Here is a 21,302-nt window from a genome sequence, read left to right as displayed (position 1 = left end):
AGTCCGTCGTATTATCGTACGTGAACATCACTGCATGGACGCTTAATCAAAGTTCCTATTTAATTGTAATACGGTAGATGTCCCAATTTCCGTGTCTCCGAATTAAAAACGTATACGTGGTGTTCTATAATTACTTCAACAGCCGAAAATGGGGTGCATCTGCGGTCATTTGAAGCAACTTTTTCCTTAGCAAAATGCAATCCGCGGCTTTGTTTACGAGTTCTTAACGAAAAACAATGACCAATGAGAGGCGAGCTCGGCTAACGCAAGGCGACGGAACTGGGTTTCGACCGCTCGTTGGCTCGGCCGCCTCGCGCCAGCTGCGCTCGCCTCTCATTGGTCACTGTTCTTCGTTAACAACTCGTAAACGAAGCCGCGGATTGCGTGTTCGCTAAAGAAAAAGTTGTTTCAAATAACCTCAAGTACCCCCTATACCTATAAGGGGCACAGAGGTATGTACAGACACAGACACAGACACAGACATACATGGCATGGAATCATGTGCAGATCTCCTGGAAGGACGCGGAATTATGGTCGGAAACACACCTTTTTTTTATTTCATTAAAAATATTATTAAATTACTAATTTTTACCGTGCAAAAAAATATTCCTAAAATAAAAAATGTCAGAAAAATCGAGATATACAATACAATGTGTGTGAAATGAAAATTATGGTATTTAATGATAGTTTCAGCAAAACAAAAATTGGCTTGAAGGCGCGGAAATTGGGACATCTACCCTAGTTGTCCAAAAAGGTCCACCATTGGTGAGATTAATGCATTATATGAGTAATTCAACGAATATACCTGCAGCTGATCCTTCGATATCCCGAAGAACGTGAAGTCCTCGTCATAGACCGGGTCCCTGGTGTTTCTGAGGACCCTCGTCTTCACTTGGTGCTGCTTATCAGGCAGCAGCTTCAATTTCACGTAAGGATCGCTGGTTGCGTTCTGCTCCCTCGCCGGCAACCCTTTGCAGTTGACGACGGTCACGCGGAGCGCGGTGTGCTCGCTGATGTACCGCAACTTGAACATCAGCTGGCCCAAATTATCCTTGTTGTTCTTCGTCGTATGGTTCTTCTCGCGCTCCGTCTTCTCATTGTTCTCGATCTCCGCCTTATCGCGCTCGTTCTCGATGCTTAGGGTCACCTCGCCCGAAGGTGTCTGAGCTGGCGTACCTAAGGTCAGAATCGATGGTTACCAAGGATCCTTACCTGTTGATCTATCGATATGTTCTTTACCTAGTCGTGACGATTAATGTATTGTTACACGTACATACTTTTTAACAGAACAGTTGAAACCTGGTTTTTAATTTCTAAATTGAAATAATGGGATAATTTAAAAATAATTGAGATAACAAATCACTTTATATATTTAAACCAATACTTTTAGAAGATTATTTTAAACATAAGCGTTCTATGTGTGTGTATTATAGTATATCCTATAATATATGCATTCTACAATTCCCAATGATTACTGCAAGACGTTAAAATTTTGGAAAACGATTATTCGAGCCTTGCGGCTTGTTTTCATAGTTGTTGACAATCAGTGACTATGAAAACAAGTCGCGAGACTCAAATAATCATATCTCCTCTTCACAAATTGTCTATTTTTTTTTTTTTTTGCTTACAAGCTGAGGGACAATTGCGGAGAATTTACTGTATGTGATGGAAAATTAGGGGAGCTTATATTCCTAACCTTATGTGAATGAATTATAGAAGAATTGTGAACTATAACATAAATAAATGAACTATCTCTTTAAATGCTTTTCAGTAATCGTGGTAAATTCGTGTGCTTAATAGTCTTGTTTTGATTATTATTATCATGAACAGAATTGAGAACAAGTGCTTTTCTCAAATGATCTTTTTATTCATGTGCACTATGAGAGTAATATATTATGTAATAAATAAGTGAAAATAATATTCATGTGTCTAAAATGTCGGATTTCGTTTAACTCTAATTATGAAAGCTTCTGTTCATAAGACATTGTGAAGTATAATTTTAATTCCTTAATATTAACTATATGTATAAATATGTATACATATAGAATACAAAACAAAAACTATGAGCATAGTTTTAATCGATAGTTTTGATAAATTCTTCTTGTATACTACGACTTTGTCAGTGCCAAAGTATAATAGTTTCGGACTGTTACAGTTAATATTAGTGTCCACATACTCTTTAACAGTAATGTATGCATTAGGTTAGTGCACATGAAATGTTTGATGTTCATTATGCCTAAAAGTTTCTTTTTACTGCTGTTCTTGTACTATGGTTTCTCACAGAACCTCTTGAAAAGTGAAGTTCTCATTTTGTTAAAAATTGCTTTATGTTTTATATAGTAAATATAAGATAATTGTACATTGTATGATAATTGTACATTGAACTTGTTAGATCATATGAATTCAAATAATTTGATGAATTTTTGATAAAATCGATGCTGCTTTTGACTCAATTTTGAAAACGATTTTCAATTGTTGATCTACACCTGAATAATAACTATTTAAAAAACTGCTGGTACATCGTTTGTTGAATTTTCGAGCAACTGAGTAAGCAGAATATGAAATGATTAACATACTGCTTCTCTCTTGAATAATAAATATTATTTTATCAAAGCGAATACGATAAAATTAGGATGAAACATTTCAAAAGAAATGAAACTTTGGAAGTAGTATACGTATTAATAAAGTACAGAGAATTTAACCATTATTTTCTGCATCTAATTTGAAAAAAAATTCCACTTAATGTACTTTAATATTACAGTGTAGAAATAAAAGAAAAAATGAATTATTAACAAATGTAAAAATTATTCGTTCTTTAAATTATAAAGTAGCTTATGTACTAGCCTGTTGTATGTACATAGAATTGGTTGTGAGTTATTAATATCGACTAGTTAATTATTTCTAATTATATTAAAAAAGCTCATGAAAAAATATAAAATAGGATATTACAAAATGATATACATAGTTTAATGCAGTTTCTAATACTTGATTTTCATCTTCATATAATAGTGCCATATACTTCAGAAATTCGAATATTTATTGTTATAGTATTCATAGCTTTAAGTTACAACCACAATAATCACAGCTTCTATAAAAATAAATAAGATTAAAAGAATTAAATGACTCAAGTCATTTATGTTAACAGTCATGTTTGAATAATCTAAAAGAGATTTCCCTGAGCGCTCTATTTGCGTCGTTTGTAATATGATATATTCTCCAATCAATTATCTTGAAAATGATATTATTTGGTTGTCCCATGTGAGATATTCGATCTCTAATAGTAATTCCAAACCATAGTTTCCCGTCGTGGCCGTTAACGGCAACCGGTGGGCGATGAGGCGCTGATCAAAGGATGTTTTAAAACTGTTTCCATATTTAACTTTCTATTTAAAGCTTTCAGCTTTATTGTCAATTGAATTTTGTTAGATTGAAAAAACTAAACGTGTAAAAACACTTGGTAATAAAGACAGTTCACAAAAGAAAAATATTTCACGATTTATCAATATCGTCTATTAATAAACAGAGCTTATGTTGTTCGATGGAAATATTATACGTGGAGTCTCAAAAATGTTGTAAATCTTTGAAGTGGGTGATTCCTGAGATTATTTCAAGAAACTTTTTCCTTAGTGAAAATGTTGTTCGCGGCTTCGTTAAAAAGTTATTAACGAAAAACACGGCCAATCAGTATGCGACGAACTGCACCAACACTCTAAATGCTCTGTATTTTTTGCTAATAATTCGTTAACAAAGCCATAACGAACATTTTTGCTAAAGAAAAAGTTTTTTAAAATCACTTCAGGAACCATCCCTTTCAAGAGCTTGTAACATTTTCGGCACAGACTGTGTATTGATAACATAACATCGAAAAACACTAACTTTACAGTTATTTATACTGTATGTTAAGAAGATAACACACCGTAATAATATTTTTTTAACTTAATTAACAAGTCCAATAACGACAATGTTTCTAAGTTTATATTAATTTTTTAAATTTTATCGACACTTTCGAAATATATAATTGTGCATTTCGGCTTTTTTGAAACCTGTAGAATCATGTTTCGCAACTTTTCATTTTCACGAAAATCCATTGTTCTCTCGCAACGACGAAACAGATCGCCAGAAAATGACTTTTTGGAACGATATTACGAGATCGAACATTTCGAGTGTAGCAATCTAATGCTTGTGTCGAGTTACTTTTCTGAAGGTGATGAAAAATAATAATTATAGTAATGCACGGTTAAATTTACATATATTCAGGAGACAGCATATAAATTTAAACATACGGGACACATTAACCATTCAAGAACTGATTCGAGCACAACTCGACAAAGTACAAAAATAGATATAACGTGCGAAGTAAATTTCATTTGTAGTCATTTTCGTTTTAGCTTTATAATTGTAGCCGCAATGGATAGCTGAAATTTTTCCGATTAAAATGAATCGAAACACGATGTAATAGTTTCAGCTATTCTCGGATTATAAACAATCTACAAGGTGGGTCGCGTAACTTGCACATTACAAATAACTTTTAAATTATGCTTTTTATGGGAAATTGTTAAATACGTGGTTTCTAAGATGAGTAGAGGTTCTTGCATGTAGTGAGATTTCCAAGTTTCGAAGATCAAATAATTTTAAGTTATTTTAGGTATGCAAGTTACGTGACTCGCCCTGTATAATAATACAGTAATACAGTTATTGGCAAAGGCAATCAGATTTACGTTGTGTTTGGATTCATTTTAATTAGAGGAATCTCAGCTACGCATTGGTATTATTATTACAAAAAGGAAACGAAAATTACTGAACATGAAATTTTCCTTTTTGCATATTTACTTTGTCCAGTCGCGGCATCCTGTTGATGCCGCCCCTTTCTTTTCACTATAGTCATTCTCTCTATCTTTGACTACTGAGATAACGCCTCACTTAATACGAGGGACTGAAATAGGACAAGAGTTTAGTTAGGGCATGTAAATTTAACCGTACAACTCTCTAAATCTAATTGATTGGTAATCAGTGTTCAAACAAGAATGCAAGACTTCAATGATGTAGCATTTTGGTAACGTTGTCTTGAAGGAACTATTATAATAGTTTAAAACCTTTTCATGAAAAGACTTTGCAATAGCAGCAATGAGTTACTACATATGAAAGATTAGCACATTGTTATTATAAAAACTTATTTCGAACATGCGGACAATTAATATGTAAACAATTTATGGGATGCCTGAAATACGAATATCAAATAATTTGTAGTTGTTTGTGATGTTGTATTATACAACTTTTTTCATATTTACAACCATTTTTGACATGTAGCGTTAATATATTTGTTCCTCTTACAAATACATATATTGAATTGTTTAAATTAACATACCATTTCTTTCAAACAGTAGTATGTAAAAGGAATAATGACCAACACTTTTGTTTACTAAAAAAAGATATACATACAGTATGAAAATAGTACAGGATTCAACATCTTTTTATCATTATTTCAATAAAACTCTTATAGAACTTTTCGATGGTTTTATTATTTCTGAGTATTTCTCTATGAACTCCAGAAACATTAGCAATCTCAAGAGATTAACATTCAGTGTCACGTTAACCATATGTGACTAACACATTTTTCGTATCAGACTTGAAAAATGTTTATTATAATTTATTAATAAGGTATGCAACCATGTGAGTTTATAAAAATTGAAAATATTTTGTTGCACTTTTTAAAATTTCGAATATATAGAATACTTTGACAAAAGGATTTTTTAAACTTAAAAAAAGTATAAGTACATATATACTTTTTTATTATGTTTATTATTATCTTTCTGAATAAGTTGATATACAACAAATGAAACATGTGGAGATTTGAGCTCAAGGAAAGCTAAAAGAAATTATGCAATTAATAAAAGCATCCTGGAAATGATGATTTGATAGTTTAGCAGAAGCAGTAATATCTCTTATGTGGCTGAAATTGCAGATTAAAGGTAAATTAAAAATATTTGTTTTAATTTCAGATAGCAGTTAATTTCAAACTTTACATCCATCTTTCTTGAAACTATGCTTCCTGGCACCCAGTTGACTATAGAAAATAATTAACGCGTTATTTCTTATAAAATTATTTATAAATTAAGGTGTGATTTCTCGGATATTTTAATTCTTTCATTTCTTACAAATTTTTAAAGTTGATTTTCTACAGCATGAAGAGAAATATTATCTTTATAAAGACGCCATATTTTATATTTTTCAAAATGATTGAAAAATCATACTCTACTGTCAAGAAAATATAGTTTTATCCAAGTTGGTACAAATTTCTTTTATTTTTCATATTTTGGTCACTTTTCTGCTGGATGCCAGTGTAGGAGATTTCAGTGCAAGAAAAGTTCAATAGTGTCGCATAATTCTACTTGTCGTAACACCATAAGCCAATAACAAAAATCATAAAATCTTTTATCTTGTTATCTTTATATTTAAAAAAAAGTTAGATTCATTCCATTTTATTAGGCTTACATAATTTCACACTCGGCTAATCTTTTCATTAAGGGTCCGGAGATTTTTGGCTCTTTTATATATATATTCTCGTAGATTGGGGACCATTGGTTCAAAAATTATACGCGTTCAAAGTTGACGAATTTCAAGCGTTTCTGACATGTAGCACGACGTACTCCGTCCGGAGACGTAATTCTATGAATGACGTCGCTAGATGGCAGCACAAATATCAAACAAACTCCAAAAAAGCCGTTAGATGGCAGCACAAGCATGGATGAGTCAGTAATTTTTCCCATAGATGTTTTTAGTCGGAATCGAAACATGTGGATGTGAGAATTGTAAGGCATTGATTCTCCGAGCCTCGTGGCTCGACTTTATAGTTACTGACACTTCGGCAAAGATAGATAGAAAGAAAAAGAGGGAGAGAGAAAGAACGAATCATGGGTTGAACGGAACTACAGTAATTACTCCCCTAAATGCTTTCAGTCGGAATCGAAATATGCGGACGTGAGAATTATAAAGGCATGATTCATCAAGCCTCGCGGCTGGCTTTTATAGTGGCAGACATCACGTAAGAGAGAGAGAGATACAGTAGAACGAAACTACATACCTTAAAAGGCAGCGGTGTACATTACTATGAATTCAATGATCGTTGAGATTGGTCTTATTGCGCACACCAAAAGTGATCATTTTGTATTATTGTAGTTTATTACCAGTATTATTAATTTTGAGTGTCAAGTGTTATTATTAGTGACATTAAAAATTAGTGATATATAAATTATAGCAATTAATATCGTTATTAGTAATCGTTCTTTTTAATCGTTTTATACTCTAAATACATATACATATCTTTACTATTAATATTATGGAACCAAGAAAAAAACGTATGTTATTGAACATGCAGCAACGCTTGGATGTCTTGAAAGATCTTCGAGAAACAGGATTGCCATACAAACAAATTGCAAATAAGTATGATGTTAGCATCAGAACAATCCATGAAATTCGTAAAAATGCTACAAAAATTAATACGTTTGCAGGTAAAAGTAAACAAGAACTTAAGCGACAAAGAATAGCAGGACCACTATATGATGAAGTAGACAAACAATTATTGTCATGGTTCATACAAAGAAAAACACTTGGTGTCCATATAACTGATGCTCTTGTATTAGAAAAGGCGACGGAATTAAAAGAAAATTTGCCATCATGTTCGCGATTTAAAGTGAGTAGTGGCTGGTTAACAAAATTTAAACAACGTCATAACATACACTTGGAGAAAGGTAATGCTGATCAGGATGGGGCAGATACTTTTGTAGTTAATTTTAAAAAAATAATAGAGGAAGGAAATGTAAGTTTGGAAAATGTTTACAATATGGACGAAAGTGGACTTTTATGGAAGGCTCTTCCAATGAAAACACTGGCCAGAGAAGAAGAAAAAGATCTTGGGGGACATAAGACGAAAAGAGATAGAATTACAATTGGCTTATGTGCAAATGCGTTAGGCACACATAAGATTATGCCTATTGTAATTTACAAATTTAAAAACCCAAGAGCTTTGAAGCATGAAGTTTCATTACCTGTAATTTTTAAATCACAGTCCAATGCATGTATGGACAAAACATTATTTTTAGATTGGTTTGAAAACCATTTCAAACCATCTGTAAAACAATGTCAGGAGGAAAAACAAATATCAGGGAAAGTAATCTTATTGTTAGATAACTGTGAAGCCCATAAAGTTACGCTACAAGAAGATGAAGATTTTACAATTATATATTTACCACCGAATACAGCATCTATTCTTCAACCCATGCATCAAGGAATCGTAAAGAAAACAAAAAAAGTTTTTCGCCAGAAACTGCTGCAACGTGTTTTAACGTATAAGGGAGGAATAAATGAATTTTATGCCGACTACACAATAAAAAACTGCATTGATATTTTATCTGAATCCTGGTTGGAAATTACGCAAAGAGATATTATAAATGCATCGAATAAAATTATTAATCCTGCTAGTAGTTCCATTCAGTCGAAGAAAAGAGAGGTTGAACCTGATTGGCAAGGCATGATAAGTGAGATCACAGGAGAACAATGCACCCCTGCACATGCTAGACAATTTTTATTAAATTGTGAGGAAGCAGAAAGAGAAGACGAAGACATAGACATAAAAGAAGAAATAGCAGAACTTCAAGAAGAACCACAAGAAATTTATGAATCTATCAATAACGAAATTGGAAACAATGAATTACGTGTAATATTTGAGAGACTGATATTTTACAGTGAAAAAGCACCAGCTTGCATACAATGCATGGTGCAGGGAATAAAAATATTTTTCTTGGGCAAGGAATATTAAATAAGTAAGTACATACTTACACAATGGTAAAAATTTACAGCCACTTTGAATATGAATTATTTACAAATTAATTTTTTTTACATTATTTGTTATTAGGAAATAGAGGAAAATCATCACCGTAGGCCACGATGTTAGACGATTCGAAGGATGATACACAACAAAATAATTTAATATAGAATATAATTTTGCACTTATCTAATTATACATAATATCAATGCAGCTTTTTAATGTACAGTTATTATTGATATATATAGCAATGTATTTTACTTATAATCATACATTAAATATTAAATAAATAAATGTAATCGAAATTATATCGTGCTTCATTTTTTTTTAATCAGAGATATTTGTCCAAACTATATCATGTTTGGTCTTATTTTAATCAGAAAACTATCAGCACTGTGTTAAAAAAAATCAGTTTTAAAATGTTATAATTGGGGAATTCAATTCTAAGGAACAGCGGCGCATGCCGCAGTACACGCGTTCACTGACTCCATCGAATCTTAGCATTGGCGTAGCGAAAAAATCGATAAATTACAGGGCCGTAGGAATATCACAGCGCAAATCCCAGAATACTGAAGTTTGGCGAATCCCGGAGAAATTATTATAGTCGTTTTCGTACTAAAATGCTCCATATTTTATTAGTTGAGTATTTACTTTAAGAGTTAGAGTTAGTTCGTGTCAACTTTGAACGCGTATAACTTTTGAACCAATGATTTTCGCACCTAGGGACTTGAATTTTTGTAGTTTTCTCGACAAAATCTACGGAAATATCCATAAAAGAGTCAAAAATCTTTGGACCCGTAAAGTAAAGTTTAATCCTCATCTTCCATGTGCTTACATTATTAAACAAGTTGTTCTGATTTTGTGTGTTTTATGGACACTGACGTGACAGATGACATATCAAATGCAATCAGCATTGATCGGATATCCGAAACAAACATATCACACTGTCACGTATCGTTTGTAACGTACCAGACCTGATCCATCTCTATAAATTGTTCGATAAATTATCGTCTACCGAACCGGCCGGGTTTCATTTTCGATTCCATTGTCCAATTTATTAACATTTCAAACAAGGCGGGGCTGCATCTCTGTACAGCAAGATTTGACACGGAACGGACGTAAATAATGTAGTAGTAGTAGTATTACGACTTGTGTCTGTTCGTTCTCTCCATTGTGTAACAATTACATCAGATCAGAAACATAGATGAAAGATTACAACTTTTCCTTATATTCTCATGCAAAGAATTTATGAAACAAAACAAATGAAGACATACGGAATTAATTACAGTAGCGTTCAGTGTTTGAGAAATTAAGAGGGTGGTTACCTTTTCCTGGTTCAAGAATATTGAACTTATATTGTTTTTTTCTTTAATTTAGAAAAGAACTATCAAATTAATTGGTCTGAAACTTTTTAACTGTTTTTATTATGCTTTTATTAAGCCACGCAAACTTTTGTACTTCGACTTGCTCAGAAATACAGCCTGTACTGCTCATCAACTAAAACGATTCGATTTTTATGATTTTGTTTTATAAATAATTTGACAATGTATTCTAGGCAGAGAAACTGTATATACTTTTCCGACATCAGCAATGAAGAATGGAAAAGTTGAAAATACAAAAGGAAGAAAGAAAACGAAAATTGAAAGAAGATTTAGAAACGTGAAAGAAAATCGAACTAGAAAAGCAAATATTTAAAAAATTGGAAGAAAGAAAAACAAAATTTAAAGAAAGAATAAAGAAAAAACAAGGAAAGAGAAATTGAAATAACAAGAAGATAGTGATGAGATAAAAAAAAAACAGAAAGAAAAATTGAAGAAACTTGAGGCCTTAAAAAAGAAGAAAGAAGGAGACTTAATTGTGCCACTTTCTTGAGCCACGGTATGCATTTAACATTTTAGATTAATAGCTGCAGTAGATTCTCGGAAAAAGGGACATGGAAAAGCTAAAAAAAAGATGGTTTACTTCCGTTGAGTTGAGTTGGAAACTTGCAAGCCCGGGGTGTGCGCCGAGCGGCCTAAATACCAACATCAACGGACGAGCCAAGATCGCGAAAAAATGAAAGGGATGAAACGTTGCACCATCATTGGGACACCTGGTGAAGGAGAAGCAATTCTTACCCGTACCCTGGGGCGTTCTAGGCTGCGAGTAGGGATTCGAAGCCTGGGAGCCGGTGGGGCTCGGCGTCTGCCCTCCGGAGCCAGGAGGACTCTTGGTTGGCTCCGTGGGACTCGGGCTCTTCTTCAAGTAATGGCTGGTGCTGCCGGGACTCTTGACCGCCCTCGGCTTCCTATGCGGCGGTCTGAACGCTAGGGACTTGTCGGAATTGAGCTTGGTGTGCTCGCGACGACGCCGACAAAGCCACCAGGTCATCACGACTGCGCAAAGTAGAAAAGCAGCGACGATGCACAGCGGCCATATCGCGAGCACCGACGTCGACGTCACTGGAATTACAATGAACTCTGCTTATTCGTCGTATCATTCAAAATATAGGATGTCTCCAAAGATCACTCGCAAACGGGAAATAATGGGTTCCTCAGCTCATTTGAAATAACTTTTCCCTTAGCGGAAATGCAATTAGTGGCTTTGTTTACGAGTTATTCACGAAAAACACTGATCAATGAGAGGCGAGCTCGGCTGGCGCAGGGCGGCCGAACCAACGAGCGACCGAAGCCCAGTCCCGCATATTGGCTTGGCCGCCTTGCGCCAGCCGAGCTCGCCTCTCATTGGTCACTGTTTTTCGTTAATAACTCGTAAACAAAGCTACTAATTGCATTTCCGTTAAGGAAAAAGTTACTTCAAATAACCTCAGGATCCCTTCATTTCCCGATTACGAGTCACTTTTCAGACACCCTGTATACTTTGTATATATAATTTGGATATATACTTTGTACAATATAAATTTAAATATGTATTTTATATAACATAAATTTAAATATACATATACTTTATATAATATAAATTTAAATACAAATTTAAAGTATAATATAATTAACCTTTAAAATGTAGCTATTTTTCCATTAACAATGCAATATTTTTTCCTGGAATATTTGTACATAAATCAGTTTATTGTATCACACGGAGCACTCGAGATTTTACCTGGCTCCGATCGGAGACAGACCAGCCGGGCACGGAAACAAATATAAAATTTTTTAATTTCAAGAAATATTTCTAGAGGTATTTTATATTATTCCTAATAACGTTGTTGATCGAATTCGAATTGCAAAAATCTTCCGATACAGAGCTTGGCAATTAGTATCTCATATTAATAAAAGTACCTTAGATTACATTGTACTTTTTAGACAGTTTTATTTTACGGCTAACCTGGGTTGACGAGATGGATAAACGATCGGAGAAAGTATTTTATGTGATTGTAATTCTTCCTGTTTTTTTCATCCGTTTCTATGTTCTCTGTTTCTTATATTTGAGTCTTTTCATCGTATTTATTTATATGAGATTTATAGGAAATAACTTTGGTGTGATAATTTTCAAAAGAAAGTTTAAGGCAAGGTTTTATTAAATTGTTTGTGAAACGAGAATTAGTAACTTCATACGGCATTATGCCGGCTGTCTAAAGGTTAACCGCACCTGCAATGAGCGGAAAGCTCGTAGCTGTCACGCCATGAGGGCCAAATGATCAAGCAAGATTTCAAATCGAAGGAGTGGTGGTAGGTCACGTGACACGCCGCGACTCCCGTGCAGAGGAGTGGGGAGCCTAACGGTGTACCGCCTCTGCGTCGCGTCGCACTCATAAAGTTCAGAATTATAATTGTTGAGCGTGTGTGTGTGAATACATTCGTATTGCCATGTCGTCCAGTTTAAGCTACATATACTGTATACGTGTGGAAACAAAGGAGAAGAGCGTGCGTCAGACATAGTAAGATTAAAGTACCTATTATGAAACACTGTTCAATTGCGATCCCTTCTTGAAACAGTAGCGATAATAAATAGATACAGCGTATGAAAGTGGATGTAAAAATTCGATCTATGTTTTTGAACATTGCTCTTTATAAATTCACTCACACAAATACTGTTATATAAAATACTGCTATAAAAAATAATGTTTATTCGAACACAGGTGTTTCTAAGCAAAAACATACTGTTCCTTATTGTGTACTTCAATTTCTTCACTGTCCCCATTTCTGGAACAGTTGACGTCCGTGTTTCATATTCAAAGTCCCTAATTTTGGAACGGGTAATTCAAATAGGAAGTTCCAGAATGGAGACATTGAATATGAAAGACAGGGATGTGATACAGAAACGGTATTCCCTAATACATATATGCTCGTATTTTACTTTCTTAGTCGTATTATTATTTATTCATGTTAAATAAATATTTGAAAATTTATTACGTAACTTAGAAACATCAATCTATCGAACAGTATTATAAATATTCAACAATAAAACTTTTTAAGTTATAATAAAATCGATGAAAATCTTATATCACCTGAAAAGCGTTCCATGATTGGTACTTTTGCCTTAACAGAGATTCTCGAAAGCATTAAGAAGAAAGAACGACCACGTGTTTTAAGAAAGGAGAATATTGTGAATTATTGTATTATTAGTTATAAGCTTACTAGTATTAAAACATTATTGAAGTATACATAAGTAAGTATATATTATACTTATTACATCAACAAAATAATGTACATCCGTTATGCCTCTCACTCCGCTATACGGGAGTTCTGACACATCACGTGACCCATGACTTCTCCACTCTTTCGATTTGAAATCTAGCTTAATCTCCTGGCTATCATGGTCACGCCAGTCAACTAAATTGCATGACTTGAGAATTACCGGATAAGTGCTCCGTATTTATATTACCTTGTAATTATTTTTAAAAAGTGTCCTCTTCTCAGATTTCGACGAGATTTGAACATATTGTACAGTGCGGCATTTTGAAGAACCCTCTCCTTTGCACAAATTGTCGTTCTGCTTTAGTTTCTGTGATATTCGCAAAAACGAGTAATTATTTTATTGACACTAGACTCTAGAGTTTAGTGCGACGCTAATTTCTGACTAGTTTCAAAATGCATTTTAAAATACCATTCACTATCATAAATGTTAACTTTCTAGTTACGGTTTTAATAATCAAGTTATTATTTAATCACTCAGATTTCGTGGGAATTTTTGGGGTCGGTTTTCGGTACTTAACGTTTTAAGTTATCATTTTTGTAAAACGACATATGAAAATGAGAATTTACATAAAATTTATAACGATCACAAATTTACTCTTCGAGAACAGGTTTTAAAATGCCTAACATTGCAAATATAGGTTAGGTTTACAGGATTTCACGAATATCTTAGAAACTAAAGCAGAACGACACTTTGTGCAAAGGAAAAAGTTGTTCAGAATATCGAGCTGAACAACATATTCAGACATCAAAATCGGAGAATAGAATCCATTTGTAAATAATTAATTGGTAAATAATTATCCTTATATAAGTAAATTTTCGCCGACATGAGGATCTGAACTTTTGAAACCTGTGAGAATAAATTATTTTACAAAATGATTTTGTCGTTCAATCATGTTCGTGTTTATAATTGACGTCGATGGTACTAAAAGATAGTTTATTTATACAGGAATTGACAGAGCTACAAGATGTGTCTATATGATAGTGAGATTGACGCTATTTAAATTTTTATATACAATCGTACCACACAATACAGTCATTATCGTCAAAGTACCTTGCGATGTCTTTATAACTTAAACAAATGTCACAAGAAATCATCAATTTAACCTCCATAAGGCGGTTGTTTTTGACGATTTCATAGCAGCCATTCTAACTATTTAATATACTAATTTCAAACAGCGTCAAATTTGTTAACATCATGATTTTAACAAGCATCCAATTTTCAACATACTAATTATAAACAGCACGTAATTTTTTGACATACTTTTGAACCTATTTCTTTCAGTGCCGATCTCTTTCTTAGATCTAACAGAAATAGTTAATCATTTGGAATAGTTATCAGAACATTAGAATTCGAATAGCCCCTTCGGAACTACGGGTCTTCGTAGACCCATCCATTTGTGGACTAACCGAGAATAATACAATTCTGCATGGAAAACATTGTCGATATCGTCGTTGGAGACAGTGTTCATATATAGTGTTCACAATAAATAAAAATTTAATCAAAGTTTAGTAATACAAATAACAAACTTTTATATAATCATTTTAAATAACCGTCGGAAGAAACCGCGGGTAGGGTGGACCGGATCGCACGATCCAGTCTCTCTGGGTCTGCACGAACACTTTACCAGCACGAGAGCTGTTGGCCGAAAACGGTGACGAAGATTGCCGCCGGCCAATAGCGACCGAAAGCTGCGGTAGTGGGGCAGTCAGTAAGAGGGGGTATGTAAATGCAAAGGTGCCTCTTTGTCGCGTGAGGACTATATGTACGACCGTGCTTGGCCTGACCTAAAGGTCTTAAAATCCCGGAGTCGCCTCCGACCGCGTTCTAGAACTTGCGAAATAGAGACGACATCACACAGCACGTAATAATTGCTGCTTTACACTCATCGACAATTTTTCATTGTTATAGATTATGTTTTCAAAATTGGATTGAGAGAATAATTCCACTCGCCGATTAGGAGATGTATAGTACAAAGACTAAGATTTCTCAAATTGTGAAACCTTTGGTTAAAACCAATGTTTGATTCTTCTTATCCATAAAAAGTATCTGTCACTGGAAATAATTTTTGTTTACTGATGAAGGTTGTGTCCTTTTGGTAATAGAATATATTTTATTATTTTAATATGCTTGCTCAGAAAAAGAAATGTAAAATTATTGTCAGTAGAATAACCAAAGGAAACTCCATGCTTTACTAATAAAATTTTTTGTATTTCTCCAGTTTTTATTTGATTTTTATCCAATTATATTTCCATTTGGTTGTATTTGATTATTATTCAATGATTTCTATTTGATATCATATAATTTTTAATCAGTCATTCCTATTTTATTTTATTTTATGTTATTTCATTTTTATTCAATGATTTCTATTTGATTTAATTTGAAAGACCACCAGCTTCTGTTGCATATAAAATCTAATGAAATAGTGTTCCATATATCTGATGAGAAAATATGGATAAATAAAATATTAAGTAAATTTTTAAAATCTGCTGTTACAATTGCAACATGGCCAATAGAATTTAATATTGCAAATTCATTTTTTTTAAAATTGTTATTAGTTAATTGTAAGCTTTGGAACTTTTTCAAGAGAAGGAACCATTGTGGGATTATGTTTAGTTTCATTTTAATCATCTTATGGCATTTCTCAATTTATAATTGTTTATTATACTGGTACAATAAGAAGACAAATTTCCAAATAATATATTTTTTGAAACTACGTAATGCAGTAGTTAAATTGTTTAACCAAGATTAATTCGAAGCACTCTCCACACTTTCATGAAAAATTGAGGATAAGGTATTATTATAAACAATTTAATATTTAAATGCAACTAATCGTAGTCAGAGAAAACCATTTTCTGAGGATTAAGAGCAAATGATAGCAGTTTATTTGGTATATGGCAAGTAAAATAGTACATATCGAAAGTCCATGTTAAGTTATAAGTGTTTGTCACTTATGCAATTAGTTCATCTATTTATTTAATTTTATTCATTAAAAATGTACTAAAATAATTGCCAATATAATTTCTTAATACGTGGAACATACAAAAAAATGCATGGAACTTCAAAATCAGAAATAAAATAGAAAAACTAATATAATAAATAAAATAAATGGATAATAAAACAGATAGGTAATTAAAAAACGCGGTGGATACATCGACGAAGAGAAAATTCAATTTTCTTTTATAAAATTGACGTTATTTTTATTACAACGTAAAATATATATGCGTACTTGTTACAGTTTAATATAATTAACATTGTAATAAATTTAAAAAATTATAACAATTTCTTTTTTATATTTATTGAATTTTCTGTAAGTGTACTAATAGTTTTGGAGGGGGTGTACTTTCAGAGGATGTGAACACGACATTCTCTTAACAGTATGGCATTTAATTCTGAGACGATCTAACACCATAAGATTGACCTACTTTTTAATAATTATACCTCATTTGATAATTCTTGCTGTAAATATTTAACGCATACTGGAAAATATCAACCATTTATTTGTGTCAACTGTATATAGCACTGTCCACTATCTTTTGACGATATCACATTTAGCACTTCTTGCCATAAATAATATAAAAATTGTTCACATTTCACTATCCCGTACTTTTTAGTGATACCACATTTAGTAATTTCTTCTATAAATAATATAAACTTTTTACAACTTACTGTCTTATATTTTGGAATGACACCACATCCAGCACACAATATAAATAAATATAAATACAAAACATAAGTTTTTTACAATTTCGTGCATTAAATATTAGGTTAATTTAAAAATATTAATCCAAAATATAATTTTCAAATATTTAGTTGAGTATAAAATAATTTCCTTCCTCATTTTGCTTCACTCGCGTACAGAACGCATTTATTAATCAACAGTATTTGACTTTCCATTCTCTATTATTATTAATGGATTCCATAACTGCTATTCTATTTAACTTTCCTCATTATTATCATCAGCTCATACCCATCCAATAATTATTGAATACTCGCGAAGAAGGAAGTTATTTACGTTCACAAAGTGATACAGTTGATCGCAAAAGTATTCAGCCACCGGAAATATCGATTGCTCCTTTTGAAATTCCATTACAACTGAATTCATTTGAGAATTGTCCGTTTAATTGAATGAAAATTTCATTTGAAATTGTTTTAAAACTGTATTATTTCTGTTTAAATTTCAGTTCGATAAAAGTTTCATTCAAAAGATCTATTTCAGATTGATTTAAATAAAATTTTAATTGTAATTAGAGTTAACATTTTTAATTTAAACAGTTAATTTAAATAAAAATTTTCAATTTGAAAAGAAACTTTTGTTTCAAGTGGCTAATTTAAATAAAACCTTTTAAATCGAATAGTTCTTAATTTGAATAGAAATTTTTAATTCAAATGGAAATCTTTACACCGTTTTGTAATTAAAATCTTAAATTTTAAAATTACAATTATAAATTGAAATTAAAAAATTTGAATTAAAATTTTATTAGAATTCGGTTTAATTTTGTAAATTTCGTCCAATAAAGTTTTATTTGTCTTTGGCTTTGATTTTATTTCTGTGAAAGTGTTGATTCATTAGAAACTTTTTTTTAAATTACAACGACTGATTAACACAAAAACTGATTTACGAAGATAATTATTACAGAATACAAAATTCACTGACAATTATAAGTTATAAATTAATAGATAAATAGATTTTTTGATCAAACAGTAGTCAATAAAGTAAACTAATAAATAAACTACATATTGTTATGCAAAATTCTGATTTAAATGAATTATTTGATAAACATATTCATAAAGAAAAATTTCTTCTATTAACTGCAACATTTTTCGTAGTAACTGTAACAATTTGTTTTTGTTTCTGTATTCCTGATAATAGATTGACAATAGATTTTGATTTACTTCTCATCTACAAACCAACAATTTTATGCAAAATTCGTTTTCAGATTGCCAAATGCTATTTTAACTCTCTGTATTGATAAAAAGGACGTCTCTTATCAACATATCAATTCAATGAGAAATTATTTTCCTGTTTTCTGCAATGATCATACTAAATTATTGAGATTCGTGTTTGGTGTTTAAGGAATTTTCAAAAGCTCAAATGTTCACTTTATCAATAAGTTTATTTAATAATATAGGTCCTACCCTGTTCAATGTTACAATTTTTAAACAATTGTTCTCTTTTATCAGCAAAAAAGAAATCCAATGCGCTCACACATAAAAATCCGTTTTATACATAACTAAATAATTACTGTTAAGAAAATTTTGTAATAAATAAAATTGATGCATAACTGAGGTTGCCTTGTCCTAAATTATTAGAAATCAAAGAAACGAATCGGTTTGTGTAAAGAATGACCAAGCTGTAATTCATGAAATTTTTCTTAGTCAGAACGACGTTCGATAAGAATTAGTATGATCGATTTTTCCATATTCGTAATAAACTTGCGATTTCCCTTGCGGGTTCAGGTGAATTATTTTTAACGAACTACCTCGTTCGGCTGTAATAAACTGAGGAATACGATTACGATAATAAAATAACGTCGAACATCGAACACGTATTTCATTGTCCGCCATTTTGTAATCTTGAAAAGTGGCGGCGCAGAAAAATTTGTTTGGAACGAAATCTATTGGTTATTCTATAAAATATCAACGAAACAATTGGCAATGTTTACAACCATTTGCAGCTTTGTTCATCGATTTTTCAAAAAAAAAAAATATATATATATATATATATATATACAATCAGTACAATTAGTATCTTCAAAATTTTTGAAAAATTTTTGAAAAATTAAAGTATATATATATATATATATATATATATATATATATAATTTAATTGATGAGAATTCAACAATACGAGGAGAATTTAAATACGTATAGGTCCGGCAATAGCAGTCATTGGGTTGATGGAAGGATGAAGAACTATTACGACTAACTGACCAGTGGTATTCCTGACATCTATTGAAAAACTTTACGAACTTATCGCGCAACCCATTTTTAGTCACTCTTTGCCGTAAATAATGCATAGGGCAAAGTGTCAACTAATACGAAAAGGAAGAAAGTCGGTATAAAGAAGATGGTTATTATTTACATGAGATTCTGAAAACAATCCAAGACGCTGAATCTCACCGTAAATGAATCATTCGAATTAAGATTAGGCGAACTAATCGACTCTGTGGAGTGGAAAGCGAAGAAACGTGATGTCATGAAAATCAATCTACTAAAATTCTCCAGGATTTTATGAATAGATACGAGTTTTTTATAGTGAACAATACAGGAGCTAGATTTTAGAAGCATTAGATTTTCTACTTTGTGAAGTAAATTTTAGGTAAACAAGGTGTTCTACTTTATGTAGTAGATTTTAGAACAATTAGATTTTCTACTTTATGTAATAGATTTTAGAGCGATTAAATTTTCTATTTTGTGTAGTAGATTTTAGATGAATAATGTTTTCTACTTTGTGAAGCGGATTTTTCACTTTATCGAATAAATTTTAAATGAAGGATATTTTCTACTTCGTGAAATAGATTTTCTACTTTATCCAGTAAATTGTAGATAAACGAGATTTTCTACTTTGCGAAGTAGATTTTACATAAAGCAGATTTTCTAGCAAATCTTTCTTTTTGCAAAGTAGATTATACATAAAGGAGATTTTTCACTTTGCGAAATAGATTTTAGGTAAAAGAGATTTTCTACTTTGCGAGGTAGATGTTAGATGAATGAGATTTTCTACTTTGTGGAGTAGATTTTGAATAAAGGAGTTTTTCTACTGTGTCAAGCAGATTTCAGAAATATTAGATTTTCTGCTTCGTGAAGTAGATTCCAGCTATAAATGAAGTGTTCTACTTTGTATAGTAGATTTTCTAATTTGTCGAATAAATTTTATATAAAAGAGATTTTTCACTTTACGAAGTAGATTTTAGATAAAGAAAATTTCCTACTTTGTGAAATAGATTTTAGATGAAGTAGTTTCTCTACTGTGTGAAACAGATTTTCTATTCTATGAAGTAGTGTTTAAATATACTAGATTTTCTACTGTTTAAAGTAGATTTCAGAGAGACTAGATTTTCTACTTTGTAAAGTAAATTTTAGATAGCCGAATCGTTCTAGTATAAATTTTAGAACGATTAGATTGTCTATATTGTGAAGTTGATAGATGATAGATTAGATTTTCTACTTTGTGGCCTAGATTTTTATTAAATGAGGTGTTCTACTTTGTGTCGGTAGATTTTAAAGCGATTGGATTCTCTTCGTTATGATGTAGATTTCGGATAGGTTAAATTTTCTACTGTGTTAAGTAAATTTTAGATGGTGGAGATATTCTACTTTGTATAGTAAATATTAGATAAATGATGTGTGTGCTACTTTGTAAAGCAGATTTTAAATGGAGCCGATTTTTTACTGTGTAAAATAAATTTTAGGTAAATTAGATTTTCTAGCTACATTTTAGGTAGAAGATTTTCTACTTTGTGAAGTTAATTGATTTTGCAAACTCAAATGTGATGTTGCAAGAAAATTTATAAATAAATGCTAGTCGAATTTTGAGATAATCTTCTGTTTCGGAAACACGATTACATTTGCCTTCGCAGAATTCCTTTCCAATATTCTGTCTTTCATGGGAAATGATTTTTCTGTTGTGCTTTACATTAGATTGATATAACATATGTTGTGCCTAAAATTTGATTCCACACACGGTACATGTATTGTTATATTTCAATACTGTATACGTATCTTTCATTCTTCTATGCTTTCCAATATCTCAAGTCTATTCCTCACGATTGCAATGTTTTTTTCGTACCTTATGCAAGATGTACAGATAACTCCTAAATTATTGTTCACATTCGCTGAATATTGA

The 21,302-nt window shown here is 31.8% G+C and overlaps 2 protein-coding genes across 4 annotated transcripts in view; one reads left to right on the top strand and one right to left on the bottom strand.

Moving 5' to 3' along the window:
- Syt4 (Synaptotagmin 4) overlaps positions 1-21,302 on the bottom strand; it is a 41,516-nt gene that overhangs the window by 17,023 nt on the left and 3,191 nt on the right. Inside the window, exons 2-3 of one of the 3 annotated variants that reach the window (XM_033466332.2) lie at positions 10,939-11,280; positions 806-1,176 (exon numbers count right to left, since the gene is read on the bottom strand). In XM_033466332.2, coding sequence (XP_033322223.1) covers positions 806-1,176; positions 10,939-11,280 — 713 coding nt within the window. The remainder of the gene's footprint in view (positions 1-805; positions 1,177-10,938; positions 11,281-21,302) is intronic. The other 2 variants (XM_033466333.2, XM_033466334.2) reach the window with 2 other exon arrangements.
- LOC117218162 (jerky protein homolog-like) lies at positions 6,764-9,129 on the top strand. Its single transcript, XM_033466331.2, has 2 exons — positions 6,764-8,819; positions 8,912-9,129. The coding sequence occupies exon 1, from the start codon at positions 7,337-7,339 to the stop codon at positions 8,813-8,815; it is 1,479 nt and encodes a 492-aa protein (XP_033322222.2). The 5' UTR covers positions 6,764-7,336; the 3' UTR covers positions 8,816-8,819; positions 8,912-9,129.

The sequence above is a fragment of the Megalopta genalis genome, chromosome 5 (genome assembly GCF_051020955.1).
Source record: "Megalopta genalis isolate 19385.01 chromosome 5, iyMegGena1_principal, whole genome shotgun sequence".
NCBI classification, from domain to species: domain Eukaryota; kingdom Metazoa; phylum Arthropoda; class Insecta; order Hymenoptera; family Halictidae; genus Megalopta; species Megalopta genalis.
The sequence above is the reverse complement of the archived record's forward strand: the minus strand, read 5'-3'. Positions and strand labels throughout refer to the sequence as shown.